Source organism: Ziziphus jujuba, chromosome 7 (genome assembly GCF_031755915.1).
Source record: "Ziziphus jujuba cultivar Dongzao chromosome 7, ASM3175591v1".
Taxonomy (NCBI): Eukaryota; Viridiplantae; Streptophyta; class Magnoliopsida; order Rosales; family Rhamnaceae; genus Ziziphus; species Ziziphus jujuba.
Genome location: NC_083385.1, coordinates 14,886,805 through 14,908,941, shown reverse-complemented (window position 1 = coordinate 14,908,941; position 22,137 = coordinate 14,886,805). Strand labels below are relative to the sequence as shown.

General features: G+C 33.9%; 3 protein-coding genes across 3 annotated transcripts; all 3 read right to left on the bottom strand.

Moving 5' to 3' along the window:
* Positions 1-11,236: 11,236 nt before the first annotated feature.
* LOC132804471 (lectin 7-like) lies at positions 11,237-12,092 on the bottom strand. Its single transcript, XM_060818876.1, has one exon. It carries the CDS (start codon positions 12,044-12,046, stop codon positions 11,237-11,239), a length of 810 nt encoding a protein of 269 aa, XP_060674859.1. The 5' UTR covers positions 12,047-12,092.
* Positions 12,093-14,466: 2,374 nt separating this feature from the next.
* On the bottom strand, positions 14,467-16,589 carry LOC132804442 (L-type lectin-domain containing receptor kinase IX.1-like). The gene has a single exon (XM_060818830.1). The coding sequence runs from the start codon at positions 16,520-16,522 to the stop codon at positions 14,585-14,587; it is 1,938 nt and encodes a 645-aa protein (XP_060674813.1). The 5' UTR covers positions 16,523-16,589; the 3' UTR covers positions 14,467-14,584.
* A 2,208-nt stretch (positions 16,590-18,797) lies between these two features.
* Positions 18,798-20,929, bottom strand: LOC107425080 (L-type lectin-domain containing receptor kinase IX.1). The gene has a single exon (XM_016035011.3). The coding sequence runs from the start codon at positions 20,862-20,864 to the stop codon at positions 18,924-18,926; it is 1,941 nt and encodes a 646-aa protein (XP_015890497.1). The 5' UTR covers positions 20,865-20,929; the 3' UTR covers positions 18,798-18,923.
* Positions 20,930-22,137: the final 1,208 nt, after the last annotated feature.

The window sequence follows — 22,137 nt, the reverse complement described above, 5'->3', positions numbered from 1 at the left end:
CGTGGTGGATCATGGGTTAATTGCGTGCTCCAGGTGAGTGACCCACCTTCAAATTAATTTTGGGAATTTAATTGGTGAATATATTATGTGTGATTTAAATATTTGGAATTTAAATTCTACGTGCCAAATATTTATTCAATTTATTGTGGAATTATTTGTGAATTTATTGGATTTAAGAAAATGTGTATTTTACAAATTTATGCCATGTGAAATTATTTTATGGTTTTGAGGATTTTGAAATTCGTGTGGTTTTAATATTAAATCGGGCACGATTTGATTTTCAAATATTTCAAGGAAAATATTTGGTTATGTTGGTGATTTCAATTTTTATAAAATATGCCCATGGAATATTATGAGGTTTAATTATTATATTTCGAGAATTAATTATGCTTGGGAAAATGTGGATATTTGAATTGGTGGATTTGAGAGTTGGTGGATTTGAAAATCATGGAAATTATGGTATTGATTATAAAGAAATTGTGGAGAATTTCCCGGTTCAAGCGGATGGACTATGCCCGCTGTGTTTATGCAAAATGTGAAAATTGTTATATAAATTAAATTTGTGAGTTTTATGATTTTTAGATGCACCGTGCACGTACTGGTGTTCTGTTTATATGTGATATGGTTAGTGTGCACACGGTTGTGATTAGCGCACAGGTGGGTGTGAGTAGCGCACGGTTGATATTATGAGGTTGTCCTGTGGTTGCCATCGGATAAGGGTAGGCCACCCCCCTTGGCCAGAACACCAGGTTAGCAGCGGCGCAGTGGGACGCCACGCGACCGTATGCCAGTTTCTCTCTATAACCTCCTGTCTGGCGGTACCTTGGGACGCTGGATACTGTTGGTGCCACTGGTATATAGTGGGTGCATCAAATGATTTTCAGAACTGTATTTTAAAAATAAATTGTTTTAAAACTGTATTGGAATTAAAAATATAATTATTACCATTTCTGGTATTTATTTGATGTCTTGGTTTTCAGAGAATACGAACAAAGGGTTTTGTGAAAAGGTTTTAATAGGGGAACTTTTCCAACTGAGAGAATTGTAAGGGTTTTGAGAGAAATTATTATTTCGAATTAATTATTATTTATATACTTATTACTGTGATATTATATTGTATAGTAGATAGGGTCACTCACTGAGATGATTAGCATCTCACACTCTTAAATTCCGTTCCTCTAGGTACCAGGTTGTCGGTGTTTATTCGGAGCGGACTTGATCTTCCTCTCTGTTTAGTTCGTGAAGTATCCTGTTCTTCTTTTATTGCAGTTGTAATATTTCTTTCACTCTTGTTGTATTTATCTTGCACTGGATTACTGTATTTATTTTGAAGTGCTGAAATTTGTGGAACCAATTTGTAGTATTGTGGGAGGAATAAGGGGATGTTTTTAGAAGTGTGTTTTCAGTGCAGGTAATTTTTGGTTAGTCCTACCCTTAGGGGAGGTGCTGCCGGATTTTCCGTTGGAAGGTTCGGTGGTATTTCCCTGGGATCAGGGCTTGTCTAGGGTTCCGGGGAAGGAATTCTGGACGGGTCCTGACAGTTGGTATCAGAGCTCTAGGTTCTAGTATTCCTAAGGGACTGTGCATTGTTGTGTGTCCCATCCGTGTCTAATCTCTCGTTTTACCCGCGTGAAAGCGTTCTTTCCGTTTGTCTTGAAGTAAATTCGTTGCCCGAGTTTGAATAACTCTAATCTTCGAGGGTGTCAATTAGGATCATCTAGCCTAACGGGGAATTCCTATGGCCTAGTCGATGGTCGAGGATGCCTTTTCTTTTTGAAGGTCAAGCTTATCATCGTGAATGGTATCCGTTTCGTTCATGGAGAAGAAGGATGATTGCCTAAGAATGTGTGTCAATCGATTTCAAGGCGTCAAAATATTTTTTCCGATCGATTATCAAAATTAAATACTTTTCAAAGTGGTATTTGAAATTAAAGGTGTTTTATTCAAGTATTTTTTTGTTTATGTTCGTACATGTATTTGTATGTTATATTGTTTGATATTATACTGCACCGTATGGAGGCGGCGAACCAATGTGGTCCATGTAGAGCTAGCCCCATGATCATGTTGCCTACGAGTCTAGGGGATTGGACGGCCAATATAGGCAACCACCCTAGTTTGTATTGGTAGCAGAGTGTCGGCGACAGTTGGAATCATAGATTATGTAGCATGTAGAAGGTGTCGTACGTACCTCCATTACAAGCGTGCATATTTTATTTCATGCTATGGATTTTAAGATATGATTTTGTGCACTTATTCATGTTTTATTATTGTTTCAATGTGGAGTTTTAACAATTGCCTATGCAAGTTAGGTATATTTGAAAAATATATTTTATTATTTGTTTTATGTTATGGTTTTTCCAAGAGCGACTTAAGGGTTAAGTATCGCCAGTCGAGAATCCAAAGCAGGGTATCATTGAGTTCAAAAAGGAGATCCTAAAGGACGCACGTGATTCAATGTATGCAATACACCCCAAGGGTATAAAGATGTATGGAATGCTCACTAGATGACATTGTGGTTTGGCACGATAAAGGAAGTTGCAAGATCCGAATAAAGGTACTTAGGTCACCGATAAGTAAAAGTAAGGAGATGTAAACATGGATTTCGTGCTTAAACTATCGTTCACAAAGAGAAGGTACGACAGCGTTTAGAGAATCAAGCAAGATCCGGATAGCGACTAAAGTTCTACTTGGTGGTTGATGAGGTTAATGAGATGAAGATGATTCCTTAGGCATGGTTGGATGTTTAAGCATGGTTATTTTTCATTCTAGAAGCTAAGATCTTGATATCTTATTTCCTTGGAGATTTAAGGTTCGTATTGATGGTGTTTTATCGATTTAAGGTGGTTGATATTGTTGGTGATAATTTACAATGATAAGGAGTATGATTTTTGGGAAGTAGTTAGAATTTGAGAAGTGTGGAATACTTTATTGGGTTAAGGATCTAGTGATTTGTTCATAGTATTGGTGGTGATGCTAGAATTAAGATTTAAATTCCTTATTGCTTGAGGTGTGGATTCATGGAATTTATTTGAAATGAGGGAAACTTAGGGTTTTCAAGAATGGTCTTTGGATGTTGAGAAATTTTATTCATGACCTTGATGAATTTAGTTAAAAGAAAGATTGATGTTTGTCGAGGTTAAGACTATTGGTTAATCAATGAGGAGCAAGGGTTTTATAATTGTAAGTACTAGGAGGGTAATCGAAGACAAGTGAATTAATCTCAACCTTAACTTGGTGATACCAGTATTTGAGGAAATTAGACTTAAGTTCTAATCTTACCTTTTGAATTGCTGATCGAGTTACGAGAGTTGGTTGTTGGTTTAAGGATGCATGCTTCAGAAGCACTTTATGGTTAGCGTTCGACTATGACCAAGACTTGCAGATCATGTTCTCGTGGACTAACTTCAATATCCTTAATTAGTGGGCATGAGAAGGAAAGTTGCACAAGAGGAAAGTTAAAGTCACTATTAGGCGTGATGGTAGTATAGTGATAGTGGATGAGGCCTCTATTATACTTGCTAAGTTACGCTGCTGACAAGTGGAAGCGGGAAAGCAGACATCGGCATGCAGCGTAATTCACGTGTTGTTGCTACAAAAGGACATCGAAGACCTGTCAGAGTCTCATGGTGAATTAATTTAGTCAAGGAAGCAACGTGGAAGCTCGATGCACAAATCCGAGACTGATGTTCTTATGCGTTTAAGCGACGTAAGAAATTTCGAGGATGAAATTTTTGTAAGGGGGGAAGGTTGTAACACCCCGTCCCGAACCATGTCGGAATTCTTGCACGTTGACCGAGGTTGACCGTTGATCGAAGGGGTCAAAAGTTGACTTTTTGATCCGGTTGGAATTCTAGGTTGACTGAGGTACCGTTACGGAGTACACGTTGGCACGAGTTCGTAGACTGGTAGCACGTTGAAAACGGAGCTACGGTTTGAAAGTTATGAGCAAAACAAGTTGAGGTCCAAACTGTCCAAGGGGTGCCCGAGTTGACTTTTTATTCATGCAAGGTTGAGCTTTAACTCATGCATGGTTGTGAAGTGCTCGTCGATACGAGTCCGTAGACTAGCGGCACGTCCGATTTGGACATGTGGTTTGAAAGTTATGGACCTGTAAAATTTTTCAAATATCGTATTATTTTAATATTATTTTTACACGTATAACGATTTGCCACGTGTGACTTACTGAAGGTGACCATGTGTCACCATGGTGAAATGCCACATGTCAACCATGTGTAAAAATCAAATTGTTTTATTATTATTTTAAATAATCATATTATTATTAATATTATTTAATCATTTTTATTTTATTTCTTTGTCTTTTTCTTTTCTTTTCCCCACGTGGGAAAACACCTGTTTTTTTTTCTTTTTTTTTTTCTTTTCCTTTTCTTTTCTTTTTTTCCCTTCTTCTTCCCCGAGCCACCAAAAAACACACACAGCTTTTTCTCCCACCGACTATCTCTCTCTCTCTCCTTGCTACACTTTTTTCGGCCACCCATAGTCCTCACGTGCCGGCCAGTGACGAGCGGAGGGAGGAGGCGAGCTCAGCCGCCAATTTTCACGGTCACCGGACGAGCGTCGATCGGGCTGGAGAAGCCGCCGGCCGGCAAAATTTCTCTCTCCTCTTTTCTTGTGTTTTCCGGCCAGCCCAGTCCAAATTAAACCTCCTCTCCCCCTATTTTGGGTCCTCTGAGTTCAAAAATGGCCTCCAATCTCAAAAATTCGAAGCGGTTTGCGAGATACGAGGAATTGAAAACCGGTCGAAACTTTCCGGCCACCTCCGGTGGAATTGGGGTCGATGGAGACCGGTAATGCGCTCCTCGTTCCACGAGCTTCGATTCGGTATATCATTCGCCTATTTTGGTTAACGTTTGTGTTTTGACCCCCCAGGTACCGGGTATTATTTACCCGATTAAAATATTAATTTATTTGACTGTCTGTGAATTTTGTTCTAGGAGCACCGGTGAGTCGTAGAATTGATCCCGTGGTGGATCATGGGTTAATTGCGTGCTCCAGGTGAGTGACCCACCTTCAAATTAATTTTGGGAATTTAATTGGTGAATATATTATGTGTGATTTAAATATTTGGAATTTAAATTCTATGTGCCAAATATTTATTCAATTTATTGTGGAATTATTTGTGAATTTATTGGATTTAAGAAAATGTGTATTTTACAAATTTATGCCATGTGAAATTATTTTATGGTTTTGAGGATTTTGAAATTCGTGTGGTTTTAATATTAAATCGGGCACGATTTGATTTTCAAATATTTCAAGGAAAATATTTGGTTATGTTGGTGATTTCAATTTTTATAAAATATGCCCATGGAATATTATGAGGTTTAATTATTATATTTCGAGAATTAATTATGCTTGGGAAAATGTGGATATTTGAATTGGTGGATTTGGGAGTTGGTGGATTTGAAAATCATGGAAATTATGGTATTGATTATAAAGAAATTGTGGAGAATTTCCCGGTTCAAGCGGATGGACTATGCCCGCTGTGTTTATGCAAAATGTGAAATTGTTATATAAATTAAATTTGTGAGTTTTATGATTTTTAGATGCACCGTGCACGTACTGGTGTTCTGTTTATATGTGATATGGTTAGTGTGCACACGGTTGTGATTAGCGCGCAGGTGGGTGTGAGTAGCGCGCGGTTGATATTATGAGGTTGTCCTGTGGTTGCCATCGGATGAGGGTAGGCCACTCACCTTGGCCGGGACACCAGGTTAGCAGCGGCGCAGTGGGACGCCACGCGACCGTATGCCGGTTTCTCTCTATAACCTCCTGTCTGGCGGTACCTTGGGACGCTGGATACTGTTGGCGCCACTGGTATATAGTGGGTGCATCAAATGATTTTCAGAACTGTATTTTAAAAATAAATTGTTTTAAAACTGTATTGGAATTAAAAATATAATTATTACCATTTCTGGTATTTATTTGATGTCTTGGTTTTCGGGGAATACGAACAAAGAGTTTTGTGAAAAGGTTTTAAAAGGGGAACTTTTCCAACTGAGAGAATTGTAAGGGTTTTGAGAGAAATTATTATTTCGAATTAATTATTATTTATATACTTATTACTGTGATATTATATTGTATAGTAGATAGGGTCACTCACTGAGATGATTAGCATCTCACACTCTTAAATTTCGTTCCTCTAGGTACCAGGTTGTCGGTGTTTATTCAGAGCGGACTTGATCTTCCTCACTGTTTAGTTCGTGAAGTATCCTGTTCTTCTTTTATTGCAGTTGTAATATTTCTTTCACTCTTGTTGTATTTATCTTGCACTGGATTACTGTATTTATTTTGAAGTGCTGAAATTTGTGGAACCAATTTGTAGTATTGTGGGAGGAATAAAGGGATGTTTTTAGAAGTGTGTTTTCAGTGCAGGTAATTTTCTGTTAGTCCTACCCTTAGGGGAGGTGCTGCCTGATTTTCCGTTGGAAGGTTCGGTGGTATTTTCCTGGGATCAGGGCTTGTCTAGGGTTCCGGAGAAGGAATTCTGGACGAGTCCTGACATTAATTGCAAGATTTACGCAAAAAAATTGGATTGAGATAAAATAATAATCAACCTATCAATCAACTATCACCAAGGTAGAGATTCCATCAAAATCTTAGATAATAAATCTTGTAATTTATTTATAAAATATAAACCAAATCCAAAATAGAATATATATTATCATTAAATTCATGTCAAATACACAATATATATATATATATATATATATTCAAATACAATTTAAAGAGATTAGAAAGTAGAGAAAACTCAAAAGTAGCAGCAATTTGGAGATGAATCCCTCCAATTCTTCAATCTTCTTCCAAACCCAAGCTTTCTCTCTCTAGAATTAGTTGTTTCTCTCTCTAAAGTAGGTGTTGCTCTCTAGCTTCTTCTCCAAGCTCTCTAGCCGATTTTTTCTCTCCAATGTGGCCTCCTCCTGTTCTTTTTTCCAAAAACTAGCCACCCTTTTTTTATTACTCTCCTCCTAATGCCATAAGCCCTATTAAAAATGGAAGATAAACCCTCCATTTTTCATCAAAAACACTCCCCATCTGACACTTTATTATCACTTTTTATGGTCATGTGAGGAGAGCATGAGATGGAATGAGCTGTAGCTAGCGTGAGAAATGAGGGCTGCATGGTGTGGAGCAAGGCTAGGATATGCCATCTTGGTGTAGAGCAACGCAATCACATTTGCGAAAAGAAGCTGAATTTCTCGAGTTTGATGAAAGAAGAGCCAGGGCCGGCTGAAGGCATAGGCCACTAAGGCATATGCCTAGGCCCCTATCTTATTGGGGGCCCCAAAAAATATATTTTCTATATTATATATATATATATATATATATATATATTTATTAAATAAAATATTATTATTAATTTATTTTAGAAATATAAAAAATTGGTTATCATTAGGATTCTAAATTATCTTTAATTGATTATTTATTGCTATAATTATGTATAATTATCTTTATCTTTTGAAAAGAACATTAATAAAGTTTAATAGAAATTTTTTATATTTTATTTCTATAATTAATTAGATTGTAACAGTAAAAAAAAGAGAAAAACATATATTAAATACTCATTCCTATTTCTGTAAAGTTTATGTGTTTTTTTCCCTTGCTAACTTTCTTTATTCTTTTCTCATTCACTCATCTTTCATAGTTGTTTAATATTTGATACTCAACATATATAATTGCAATTTTAATCCAGAAGGCCCCAAAATTAAAGGTAAGCTTGTTGGTTTTTATTTATTTTAATGAATTTACATTCATTCTCCTCATATATTATATATATATATATATATATGAATTCATGATGAAGTTATTTACTAATCATTCTTATTGTTTTCATATATACATATAGCTTACGGTTTTGTTCTATATTTTGTGTTTTTATTTTTTTTATATCTTTTATTCAACTAAATTGATTGGATTTGAATCCTTACATGGTGTTTTTAATTTGGGCCAATTATTCTCCTAGATGCTTATTTTAATTAATCTAAATAAAAATTAATATTTGTTTGTTCTTTTATCATATTTATGCAGATAACAGTGTCAGACTTTAAAGTATTATCAAATTGAAAGTACAAAGCATAAATCAAGTTTTATTGTTTTTTTAATTTTAAGCATTTTAATTTTGATAAAATATTATGGATCTATATTTTCTATTATTTGAATATAAATATGTCTGCTAGAAAATATGAGTCTGGATATGCAAAACATATAAAAAAAAAAAGAAAAATAGAAGAATTTGTTCAATCTCAAAAAGGAGCACTTGATAGGTTTGTTACTAATACTAAAAATCAAAACTCAGAAAAATCAATTGAAAATTTAAATGAAAAAACAACTGAATTTTCACTAGAAGATGATACTTTATTAGGACAAAAACAAATCTGTCAAGAACTTTCTAATAATCATAAATCTAATTCATCAAATATTAATATTAACGAAGAAGATAATAATAATAATTTAGAAGAAGATTAATTAGTTGATCAAGAAGATAAAAATTTTAATGATATTGATGAAACTATTGTTAAAAATATATATGATTCAGCACAATGGGAAAACATAAATACAAATTTAATAGATTTATTAGTTGAAAAAGGTCCAATTAGAGACACTAATTTATGTTTTCCACATGATGAAAATTCTAGACACTTTTCTACTATTCATTACATTCGAAAATTACCAAATGGAGAAAAACATGATAGGAGATGGCTAGTATATTCAAAAGAATTAGATAAAGTATTTTGCTTGTGTTGTAAATTATTTAGTCAAAAATCAACTACAATTCAATTAGCAAACGAAGGATGTCAAGATTGGAAAAATCTTAGTGCCAAGCTTAAAAGTCATGAAACAAGCAATGAACATATTATAAATATGAGTATTTGGTTTGATATTGAAATGAGATTACTTAAAAATAAAACTATTGATCAAAATTTACAAGAAAAGATAAATAAGGAAAAAGAGCATTGGAGGAATGTATTAGTAAGAATTATTACTGTAGTTAAAAATCTTGTAAAAAATAATTTGGCATTTCGTGGCACAAATGAGAAGATTTATCAAGATAACAATGGAAATTTTTTAAGTATAATTGAAATGATTGCAGAATTTGATCCTATAATGCAAGAACACCTTAAACGTATTCAAAATGGTGAAATTCATAATCATTACCTTGGCCATAACATACAAAATGAGTTAATAAATATATTAGGATTAGAAATAAAAAATATTATAATTAAAAAAATAGAAGAAGCAAAATACTTTTCAGTTATACTTGATTGTACCCCATATATAAGTCATCAAGAACAAATATCTCTTATATTAAGATGTGTAGATATTTTAACAAATCCAATCAAAATAGAAGAGTATTTTTTAGAACTTTTAAAAGTGGATGATACATCAGGGAAAGGTCTTTTTGATATGCTTATTAGTGTAATAAAAAATTTTAAACTTGATATAAATGATATAAGAGGACAAGGATATGATAATGGGTCTAATATAAAAGGTAAATAACAAAGTGTACAAAAGAGATTGTTAGATATAAATTCTAGAGCTTTTTATACACCATATAGATGTCATAGTCTTAATTTAGTGCTTTGTGACATGGCTAATTCTTGTCCTAGTGCTATAACATTTTTTGGCGTGACACAACGTATATACTTACTATTTTCTTCTTCTACAAAAAGATGGAAAATTTTACAAGATCATATTTCTAATTTAACTCTTAAACCATTGTCACAAACACATTGGGAAAGTCGTCTTGAAAGTGTTAATGTAATAAAATATCAAGCTCCACAAATAAGAGATGCTTTATATCAACTAGCAGAAGCTAGTGATGATCCTAAAACAAAAAGTGAAGCGATTTCTTTAGCAACATATAAGATTAAAAATTTTGAATTTTTATTAGGTATGATTATTTGGTATGTTATATTGTTTGCAATTAACACTGTTAGTAAATTTTTACAATATAAAGATATGGATATTGCCTTGCATTAAATCAACTAAAGGTCTTATTTCATTTCTTAATGACTATAGAGAAAATGGATTCACATCTGCTATGATTTGTACTAAAGAGATTGCTAATGAAATGAATGTAGAACCAAAATTTCTTGAAAAATGTGTAATTAGAAGAAAAAAAGAATTTGATGAGAATGAAACTAATGATGTGAGACTTTCACCTGAAAAATCTTTCAAAATTAATTATTTCAATTATATAGTTAATCATGCCATTTCTTCACTTCAAATTAGGTTTGAATAGTTTAAAATATATGAAGATAATTTTGGTTTTCTGTATGATGTAGAAAAATTAATATTGCTTGATGATGATTTTTTAAAAGAAAAATGTTTGCATCTTGAAATTTTTTAAAAATATAACATGTTATCTGATATTGATGGTTTAGATTTATTTTTAGAACTAAAAATTTTAAAAGAAATAATAAATCCTGAATTGAAAACAACACGAGATATTAAATTTTATAAAAAAAATTAAATTCTTTTCCTAATGCATGGAGAGCTTGTAGAATACTATTGACAATACCAGTTAGTATAGCTTCAGCAGAAAAAAGTTTTTCAAAATTAAAATTAATAAAATCTTTTTTATGCTCAACAATGTTTGAAGAAAGATTAAATAATTTGGCAATTTTATCAATGGAAAAGGATTTATTATCGAAACTTAAATATAAAAATTTAATTAGTAACTTTGCTTTTGAAAAATAATATTTTATTTTGCATACAGCAATGTCAGCAATTAGAAAGTTAATCAATCTGGATTTCCTGGAAAGCTCCAATAAATAAATAAATAAATAGTTGGAATAAATTAAGGGATGATTTCTGTAAATAAGATCGAGGGGCAGTGCGAGCTACTAGTAAGTTGCGGTCAACATGGGTTGTTGATTCTCGCAGGTGGACTTCTAGTAAGTTGAGTTACATGTTATATGCATATATATATATATATATATATAAATATATGTATTATTTAAAAATATTGAAAATAGATAGATTCAATCATTTAAAATTTTTAAATTTGATATGATATATTATCATTTATTAAATTCAAAAGTTTTAAATGATTGATCATCTATCTTTAACTTTCATTTATTTATTTATTTATTTTAATCTCATTGAATATATATAGATAACATAGACTTCAAATTTTATGACAAAAGAACTGAAAGACTCCTAATAAAAGATAAATAGAACACGGAACACCCTCTTGTATCGAGCACTTTTTACGTGTTTATAAGAGATTTCTCTCATCCACCAAGGTTGAGTAAAATGACCAGGAAAGAAGGTTATGTATTTCTATCACTTCTCCAGTTGCTGCAGAGAAACCAAATCTAACCCTTTCCGGCAACAACTTCCTCAAATCAACAATATATGAAAGGCTAGATTCCCCACCAAATTTTGGATTTTCAGCGTATGTAAGATAAACACTTAGATTTTGAGTGGTGGAGTTATAACTTACCCAAGCATTTGCTATTGATCCGTTTTTAATGCTACTTTTCCATGTCACATTTGTTACTGAGATGATGGAGTTGATATTGATTCCTACGTGATCAGAGCTCGGATCCCATTCATTCCTGAAGCTATCAAACTCAACCGCAACAATCTGATTGCTCGAGAAATTGAAGGCAGTATCATTGCTGAATAGTGCAAGGTAACCCCCACTTGAATTCTGAGGAAGCCTCGCATCAAATGGTGCAATAAAGAATGCTATGCCATCACCATATATTTGGGCATCAAGTTGTTTCATGATAAATGAGAAATGGGTGGTGAAATCTGTAAGCTTTCCTGTTCCTGCATCCCAAATCTTCACCGGTTTGTTATACGACGCTCGGCCTATGCTGCCAGCGAGGGGACCATCAACTTGATTCTTTGTGAGCTGCAGAACATTACTGGATGGAAATGCATCCCCTTCGAATTGTATGTCAACCATGTTAGGATGGAAAGAGGTAAAGTTGAAGAAAACAGACTCGGCATTCGTGATTAGCAGCAGGAAGAAGATGATGACGTTGAAAAGGTGTGGATAAGAGTTGGAAAGAGCCATTGTTGAAAGGTATACAGAGGAAGAAAGCAGAGGAAGAGAACAGAGGGATTGGTTTTGGGGTAGAGAGATCAAGGAGTAGTTCAACTACATGGTTGTCCTAATTACGATAACACGGTCTTATTAACAATGACAAGTTTAGTGGATAAGCAGCGTTAATTGTTCTTATTCAATTACTTACCAGGTCTTAATTAGATTACACAGTTTAATATTGATGACCTAGTAATTAAAGCCTTCTTGATGGGACTCTCTTAGGCGTTTGATCAAATGCTAAGTATATCATGAACCGTTAAATGCAATGTCATGGTGACCGTTACCAAGATTTGTCTAATATATATACTTATATATATGAGTCCTAATATATATATATACATATACATATATATATATATATATATATATGTATATATATACATATTGATAAAATTTGGCTAATATATTATGCCCCAACCATTTTTTTTTTTTTTTTGTTTTTTTTGGGTAAACATATTAGGCCCCACTTGGTTATATGGCTGTCTTTCTTTTTGACCTTTTCTATACTGCAACTCAAGCATCATTAAGGTATTCTATACATCTAATTTTGATTTCTTTTTTCCTAATTAGGTTTGAATAATGGGTTTCTATAAAATAACAGAAACTGACAAGACAAAAAAGATGAAGTTGATTTTGGGGAATATTAAAAAATGGAATGAGACAAGTAGCTTAAAGAGATTTTTAGTTTGTATCATTTATTTTAGATTTGTACCTAACCTCAGTGAAAACGCCGGTTGCCGTCTGTATTGGTCTGAATCTACAAAGGCTTTTAAATATATATATATATATATCTATATATATATATATATATAGATATATATATATATATATAGATATATATATATGTATTTTCATCATAAGTTCCGTTGCTGGTGTTGTTAATATATAATAATACATGAAAAAGTTTCGGATATAATATGATGCTACATCGGCCCTGTAGAGCCGGCCGGTCATCACCAATGACATTTGAATATGGTATCGAGCATTTTAGCATGAGTTTTGGATCCAATAATAGGGAGAGTGAGAAAAGATACTTTTGATTATTGAGCCTTTTTTACGGTTTTTTTTTCTTTTTTTTTTTTTTTGGTTCTTTTTTCACATTAATGTTGAGCTTGGTTATATGTACCAAGTTGTTTTACCAAAAACATTTACCAAAATTATGTGTGTCAATATTTATTCATGGCAAAATATTAATATTTGATATAGATAAGTGGATCAAAAATATAAACAAATTAAATATTAGTATATCATTTATCATATAATTTAATAAATAAATTTAGTAAAAATTTTAATAACTTTGACTTTATTTTTATATTTTATCATTGCTAATTTATTTTCCATGATGTTGCACTTTGGGCATTACGCCAAAATTTGGTTGAGGTACCCCTAAAGTTAGGATGCTTTAATAAAATCCAGCCTAATAGCAATTAATTTATATTACTAAACAAATAGGTCAAATTTTTCTCAACTTTAGCTCTGTTGCTGCGTTGATATAATAACTTGCTGTGTTGAACCCGGCAGTCAAATGTGTGGACTGACTACAAACCCAAATTGGGGCTCTTCAGTGCTCATTTTGGAAATTTGTCCCAAAAAAAGGAGTCTCATTTGGAAACTGTGATTAGGATCAATACTAAACAATGATATAGAAGCTAGGTTTGTCTAAGGAGAACCTTTGCAATATACTACAAAAATAAATAAATAAATAAATAACGAAAAAATAAAAAAAGCATTCCTCACCGGCCATTTAGCAATGATGAATTGATGAATTACTGCAGCTAAAATTACTTTTGACCATTATTTTCAGCTATAAATTGATCTTACTGTAGCTAGAAGCACTTTTAGGTACAAATTATTGGCCACAAGTGTTGTTATTGTGATTTAAAAGCATTGTCACAAAATGTAAACTTTTAGCACACTATTTGTCATGGCTAATAACCCTATTTTTTTGGTAGTTAAATTTGGATTTTTGGTTCAAGTAACTCATTCGCCGTACTAAAAATATTTTGGATGGTAAAACAATAATTAAGGACTCTTTAAAGATCATGTTCAATTAACATATTACTAAAACATTATCACAAATAAAAAACAAAAAAAAAAAAATCATCAAAACATTACTAGTGACTTGTAGGAATACAATTAAGCATTAATTTGCGGAAGAGGGGGAAAAAAAAGTTTCTGGTTAAGAATTTGAAAAGTTTCATAAGTCATACCAATATATTAAAAAAAAAAAAAAAAATAACAGCACCAACCAACATATAACACTAAATTAAAAGCCTAAAAGCAAGTAACACCATTATTAAAACTAAGCGAGACTTGATTGAAGAATTGGAATCTTCTATCTATTTCAAAACCGATATAAAAATGAATAGAATCTACCAACTACTGCAAATTATTGTGTTCTTGATCCCAGTTCATGGATGTTCTATAACAATATTAAATATTTAGAAACATATATTACAGAGCAACAATGTATAAGTAATAAATTTTGATGATTTTCTAGTTGATCTATCACCGACCCACTTCAAGACTTGTAGTCAGTAATGGCTCACCTGAGCTGACAGAGAGTGTAGGCACATCATAAATTGGAATAGGCATCTTAGGAGGAAGATTGGGCAACGCTGCCTCAAAGTTAAGGACATGAATGGCTTGCCTAATTGATGGCCTTAGACTTTGATCTGGGTGAGCACACCACAGCCCTACAATCATCAACCACTCTACCTGTCTCTGATCAAATTCCATATGCAGCTTCTCATCCACAACCATTTCAAGTTTTCCTTTCCCATAAAGGTTCCAAACCCATTCTACCAATCCAATTTCGGAATCCTCTTCGATACGATCAGCTGACTTCCTTCCAGTAGCGATTTCTAAAGCAACCACACCAAAGCTATAAACATCAGACTCTTTACTAGCCCTTCTAGTGCTTATGTATTCCGGAGCCATGTAGCCTAATGTCCCAGCCAACCCCGTTGTCTTGGGGCCAAGCTCATGGTCCATAAGACGGGCTAACCCAAAGTCTCCAAGCTTGACATTGAAGTTTGCATCTAGCATAACGTTACTCGATTTGATATCTCTGTGCACCACACATTGTTCCCACTCTTCATGAAGATACAGCAATGCCGAAGCTATTCCAAGAGAAATCTTGTATCTCACACCCCAAACAAGAAGGCTTTTCTTGCCAAAGAGGTGGGAATCAAGACTACCATTTGGCATGAACTCGTAGACCAGGAGGAACTCACCTTTGTCATGGCACCAGCCTATGAGTTGCACCAAATTTCGATGTCTTAAGCTGCTAATCACCTTCACCTCTGTTATGTACTCTTTTCTTCCCTGTTTTGATCCTCCCGAAAATTTTTTCACCGCTACAACCATATTCAAATCTTTTAAGTAGCCTTTGTAAACAGTACCGAAACCTCCTTTACCCAACTTCTTGTCATCAGAGAAGTTGTTGGTTGCTGAAACTAGATTAAGGTAAGAAAACCTTCTTGGTCCGGCTCCTCTTTCGAGATCAACATTAATCGAAGTTGTGTTCACTGTCTCTGTTTTTTCCCTGTTTTTCTTCTTCCGCTTCCATAACAACACAAAAGCTATAACCACCCCAGAAATCAAAACACCTCCTGAAACTGTCAAAGCCACCACTAATTTTGTCTTTCCACTATTTTGTTTATCTGTTTCTTTTATATCCAAACTTGAACTAAAATCCCATGATTGAACTACATGGCGCTCTATAAATTGACTTGTAGCAGCAGATAACCCAACAGTGACCCACTCAGGCAAAACCTCCATCAAGTTGATTTGGTAAGAAAGGCTGGTGTTCTCTTTGGCATTAGAAGTTTTCTGGTACATCCAAGAGACACTTAGATTATGAGTAGTAGCATTGTAGTTAATCCATACATCAGCCGTGTCACCGTTATGGAAGCTAGCATTCCAAGGGGTAGTGACAACCGAAGAAATTGAGTTGTTATTGATCCCAACATGCTCATATGTAGGATCCCATTCAGGGTTCGCGAAAGAGTCGAATTCAACATGAACAATTTGGTTCTTACGGGAGTCACTAGTGGTGGTGTTGAATAGGCCTAGAAAACCACCTGCAGAGTTGGGTGGAATTTGAAATCCATGCGGAGCTAGGAAGAATGCAAGGCCAGCAGCATAAGATGTCCGGCCGAGTGTGTTGATGTAGAAGGAGAAATGGGTTGTGAAGTCGGAAAGCTTTCTTGTGTCAGCATCCCATAGTCGGACCCTGTCTGCAGAGATTACTCTGCCTACTCGACAGAGATAATCAACATTGTCAATTAGTTCAACAGCTCCGACTGAAGGTTCAGCAGCTCCCTGATAAAGAACATTTGGATTACTTGGTTCGAAACGAGGTATTTGGAATTGAATTGAATAAGCTAAAGGAAGGTTGAAAAGGATACAGAATAGCAATTGTGCAGCTCTTGAGGTTCCCATATGTGTTTTAGAGAAACAAGGTCGAAACTGAAAGTATATGTATATTTGCGTATGCAAATTACTTTAATTATGCTGTAATTAATTTCAGACAGCTTTCTTAATTTTATGCTATTGATAAGAAGAAGCTTCAAAGAGAGTTAAATGAGTAGATGACAATATAAAGAAAGACCACCATGCAATTTCTTTGTAGGTACAAACAAAAACTAATGAATATATATTTACTTTTAAACGTGGCGTAGAAGTACAGATCAATGAGATTTTTCCGCAGAATCAGCTTGGACTAAATCTAAGATAGGTTTTTGTTTGTAAACAAAGGAATTTATTCATCTTCTGGTCTTAATTATATCAGTCAGAAAATCTAATAAAGATGGAAAATATTATATTAATCGGAAAGTCTAATAAAGATCGAAATCAATGTTGGAAAAGAGATAAAATAATAATAATAAAAAATTAATGTTCAATAACGTTTGGCATAAACTAGAAATGAATGAACTTTTTTTTTTTTTTCCCTAATTATATATAATAAAATAATGATTGTCCAAGGTTTGGCTTCAAAACAATTGGAAACAATTCGGTAGCGAAATATGAAAGTTACAGCTAAGCCTGTGCACTTACGTATATGATGGGTGGATAATTCCTATAATAATATTCAACTTGTGACACATTTTCAACAAAATTGGATTTTCATGTCAATTTAATTCGCTTTGGAAAAGTCTTCCACATAACATCATTATCATAGCCAAGAAATTAATCAATACCCTGACCCAATAAAATATTAGTAGGAAGATTTTGTCCATATATGAATTATTGGTATAATTAAGATGTAAATCTACCATATACCAGAGACTTGAACTAACATTGAAATTTTTAAAAGATTTCCACCTGATTGGCCATCTCCTTTTCAGGAAGATGATGTACTCCATGCTTTGGTTTAGTTTATTTCATATTTCCTTTAAAAAAGAAAAAAAAAAAGAAAATTAGCATGGAAATTGATGCTAATTTGGTAAAGGTAGATCAACCGGGCCTAAGATAATAATTTAGTTTTCCAACCTTTAAATAGTTAAATATTTCAAGTCTTGTTGATCCCGTGATAGTAGAACCACAAGAATACACACCCAATTCTAGATTCAAAGTTTGACCCCGCTAAAATTCCCCTCCCAAAAAAGGGCCAAAAAAAAAAAAAAAAAAAAGGAAGAAACCTTAATTTCTTATATCTAGAAAGTCATTAAAAATGGAAGCAAAAAATGAATAAAATAAATTATATTCATAGACTTGGCCCGAGTAAAATCATCGAAAATACGCTTTCAAATCCTGAAGTCGATCATGTTTATGTTGAATCTCCCCTCCTTGTATATTAAAATATATTGTAATCTCTGTATATAAAAATAATAAATTAATAAGTAGACATCAAAAGAGTAGTAAGGGAAATGGGCCGGCTTGTACTTACTTGACCACATGTTATGGCTTTGATAGGGACTAGGAACTATTACTGAAACAAGCCCAATCTTCATCCACAGTCAACAATCTGACTATTTGGACTCACCACAACCAAAGTGGTGCATTCTCATTGAATAATTTGGACTCACAATTCTACCTCGAATCCCTATTAAATATAAAATTAGTCTTTTTCTTTATTTTATTCATTTATTTTCAAACGAGTCTTTTGTTTTCTTCATGATTATAATTAACACAGAATTTAATAGCAGAAGACTTTCCTGAACGACATATGTAAAGGAAAAACATCATATGCATATAATTAATTAATGTAATCTAAGAATGGAGCATAATTGATATATCTTGTCCATCAAGTTAAGCAGACGAACTACAAATGTTTATAACATGGCCATCATAACCATTAGTCAGGAGATGGATTGAATATTATAAGGATTTACTTGTTGGCTTTGCATTACCATCTTTGAATCTTCTTGTCTTCATCTCTGCTTCATGTTTATTTTCTTTAAAACGTTTAATTGTTCAATTTTTTTTGGCTTGGCAGAGATTTGAGAAAGAAATACTGGATCAGGTATGCATTGAACTAAGGTATGTATTGTAAATTATATTCTATAAATAATAGTAAAGACGTCGAATTAGTTTAACAAATTTTGATGCCAAATGATTATCTTTTTAAATAATTGTTTTGAATTATATATATATTTTGCATTTTAATTATGACATTCAAAATCAACTCTAAAAAGACGTCGCAAGCTTCAAATTTGCCAAACGAATGCAACGCTTTGTGTTTTTGATGAAAAAATGGCTTTCTAATTTATACAAATAAGGGCTTCAACATTTATGCTTTACAAAATTTTATTATTAGCGTGCTTGTATAAAAGTAAATAATTTACAAGTATGCTCCACAAAAACAAAATCCTAGTATGGTTTTCCAAATCAACGACCCGCTTCAAAGGATTGGTGTTGCAAAAGGTTGAGGAGAGCTGACAGGTAGTGTAGGCGCATCATAAAAAGGGATAGGCATTCTAGATGGAAGCTCAGGCAGTGCTGCTTCAAAATTAAGCACTTGAATTGCTTGCCTAATTGATGGCCTCAGATTTTGATCAGGGTAAGCACACCACAATCCCACAATCATCAAACATTCTATTTGTCTCTGATCAAACTCCATATGCAGCCTCTCATCCACACCCAAAATAAGGTTTCCTTTCCCATAAAGATCCCAAACCCACTCTAACAATCCCATTTCTGACTCCTCTTCCATTAGATTTGCTGACTTCCTTCCACTAGCAATCTCTAATGCAACCACTCCAAAGCTATACACATCTGCCTCTTTACTTGCCCTTCTCGTGCTTATATATTCCGGTGCCAAGTAGCCTAATGTCCCAGCCAACCCTGTTGTCTTGGGACCGAGCTCGTGATCCATTAGTCGTGCTAATCCAAAGTCTCCAAGTTTGACATTGAAGCTCGAATCTAGCATCACATTGCTTGATTTGATATCTCTGTGCACCACGCATTGTTCCCACTCTTCATGAAGATACAGCAATGCGGAGGCTATTCCAAGACATATCTTGTATCTCAAAGCCCAATTGAGGGGACTTCTCTTGCCAAAGAGGTGGGAATCAAGACTGCCATTTGGCATGAACTCGTAGACGAGGAGGAAATTGCCTTTGTCATGGCACCAACCTAAGAGTTGCACCAGATTTCGATGTCTCAAGCTGCTAATGACCTTCACCTCTGTTATGTACTCTTTTTTCCCCTGCTTAGACCCGCTTGAGAATTTCTTCACAGCCACTAATGCATCTAGATCTTTCAGGTATCCTTTGTAGACAGTGCCAAAGCCTCCTTCACCCAACTTCCTATCATTCGAGAAGTTGTTTGTTGCTGAAGCTAGATCGGTGTAAGAAAACCTTCTCGGTCCTGCTCCTCTTTCAAGATCATCATTCATTGATGTTAAGTTTACCGTCTTCTCTGCTTGTCTATTTTTCCGCTTTCGCTTCCAAAAGAACACAAAGGCTATAACTAGCCCTGCCACTAGAACACCTAGTGACACTGTTAGACCCACCAGTACTAGCTTATCCTTTTCTTTCTCATGCTTATGTGTTTCCTTAGTATTCAATGTTGAAGTAAATTCCCATGATAGAAGTACATGCCGCTCTACAAAATGACTGGTGGCGGCTGAAAAACCAACGGTGACCCACTCTGGAAGAACCTTCATCAGGTCGATTTTGTAAGAAAGACTAGTTTTCTCTTTGGGATTGGTGGTATTTTGGTAGCTCCAAGAGACACTTAGATTTTGAGAAGTAGCATGGTATTTGATCCATACATCAGCAATGTCACTGTTATGGAAGCTTGCATTCCAAGGAGTGTAGACAGCCGAAGAAATTGAGTTGCTGTTGATCCCCACATGCCCAACAGGAGGATCCCACTCAGGGTTCGAGAAAGAGTCGAATTCGACATGAACAATCTGGTTCCAAGGAGAGTCACTGGTGGTGGTATTGAATAGGCCTAGAAAACCACCAGCTGAGTTTGGTGGAATCTGAAATCCAACAGGAGCAAGAAAGAATGCAAGACCGGCAGCATAACGAATACGGTCAAGTGTATCAATGGTGAAGGTGAGATGGGATGTAAAGTCAGAGAGCTCTTTAGTAGCAGCATCCCATACTCGAACTCTGTTCGCTGAGATAACTTGGCCAACACGGCAGAGATAGTCAACATCGTTGAACTCAACTGTTCCAACTTCGGGTTTTGCATCTCCCAAATATAGAACATTTGGTTCATTGGGAACAAATCTAGTTACTTTGAAGTGAATTGGATAAGCCAAAGGAAGGTAGAAAAGTATACAAAATATAAGAGGTGGAGTAGTTTGAGATATCCACAAAGAGATCGCCATGTGTTTTGCACCCCCAAAAAAACAAGCAAAGGCAAACACTGAAGAGAGGAAGGAGAAAAAGTGGAATTAGTAACCTCAACACCCTAATTTAATACTTGGTTAATATGTGTGTATGAATATCTGATTTATACAAGAATTTCCAACAAAAATTTTCGTTATTTGTCAATTAAGAAACTTCTTTCAAAGTAGATTTTGTTGACCTGATTGTATAGACGAAGACTTGACGGTCGCATTTAAAGAATAATCTACAAGTGAATATTATTGCGAGCTTGGAATATAAACTCCTAACTTTGAAATAATGTAGCATTAATTGGTCATACAACGACAACAAATTTGTTACTGTCGATTGTTTTTCTTGCACGTTCCACCGCGATTTGTGGCTTCAATATCTACTGTATCGGTCTCTTTGCTTTTATATCAAATAGTTTGTTTTTTTTTTTTTTTCTTTTTGGAAAAATATTTTAATTTTGCAAACAGCAATGTCAGCGACTTGAAAGTTAGTAATATCATCTGCTAATAATTTTTAATGAATTAATAAAGATACCTATTGCTATAAAAATTGTTGCTTTAAAGGTTTCATATTGAGCGATTATAAATAACTCTGTCCCCAAATAATATTCAGAATAACTTGTATAATTTTCTATAACAAGATCGAGATTTTCATGTCGATTCCGCTGATGAAAGGTTTCAGCTCTAGCAGTCACTAATACAAAGAATATTAATGCCAAAATTATGTTTTTCCCAAAATCATATTGTTATGCTAAACTTCATAGGCATATTTTACCGTACTGCGAGCAAATATATGTTGACAAAAGTTGAATAAATAAGTCATCCAAATTCATCATAAAAAATTTTCAAAAATGAAGAAATTATTATCTTTTCTTTGAAAAATAAAAAGCCGTAAGCTTTAAGTGAAATAATCCTATAAGGAATAAATTCGATCCTTAAAAGATGAAATTTCGGAGCTAAATTTACGTGGCATGAAATGAGGTAAAATTACATATTGCTAAGATATTCAAATGGGGCATGTGCAAAAAATAGAAAGTTATTCAATGTGGATTTCCTGGAAAGCTCCAATAACTAAATAATTGGAATAAACTAAGTAATGATTTCTGTAAATAAAATCGACAGGCAGTGCGAGCTACTAGTAAGTTGCGGTCAACGTGGGCTGTTGACTCTCGCAGGTGGACTTCTAGTGAGTTGCTTTAACATGTTGGACTTCTAGTGAGTTGCGTTAACATGTTATATATATATATATATATATATATATATG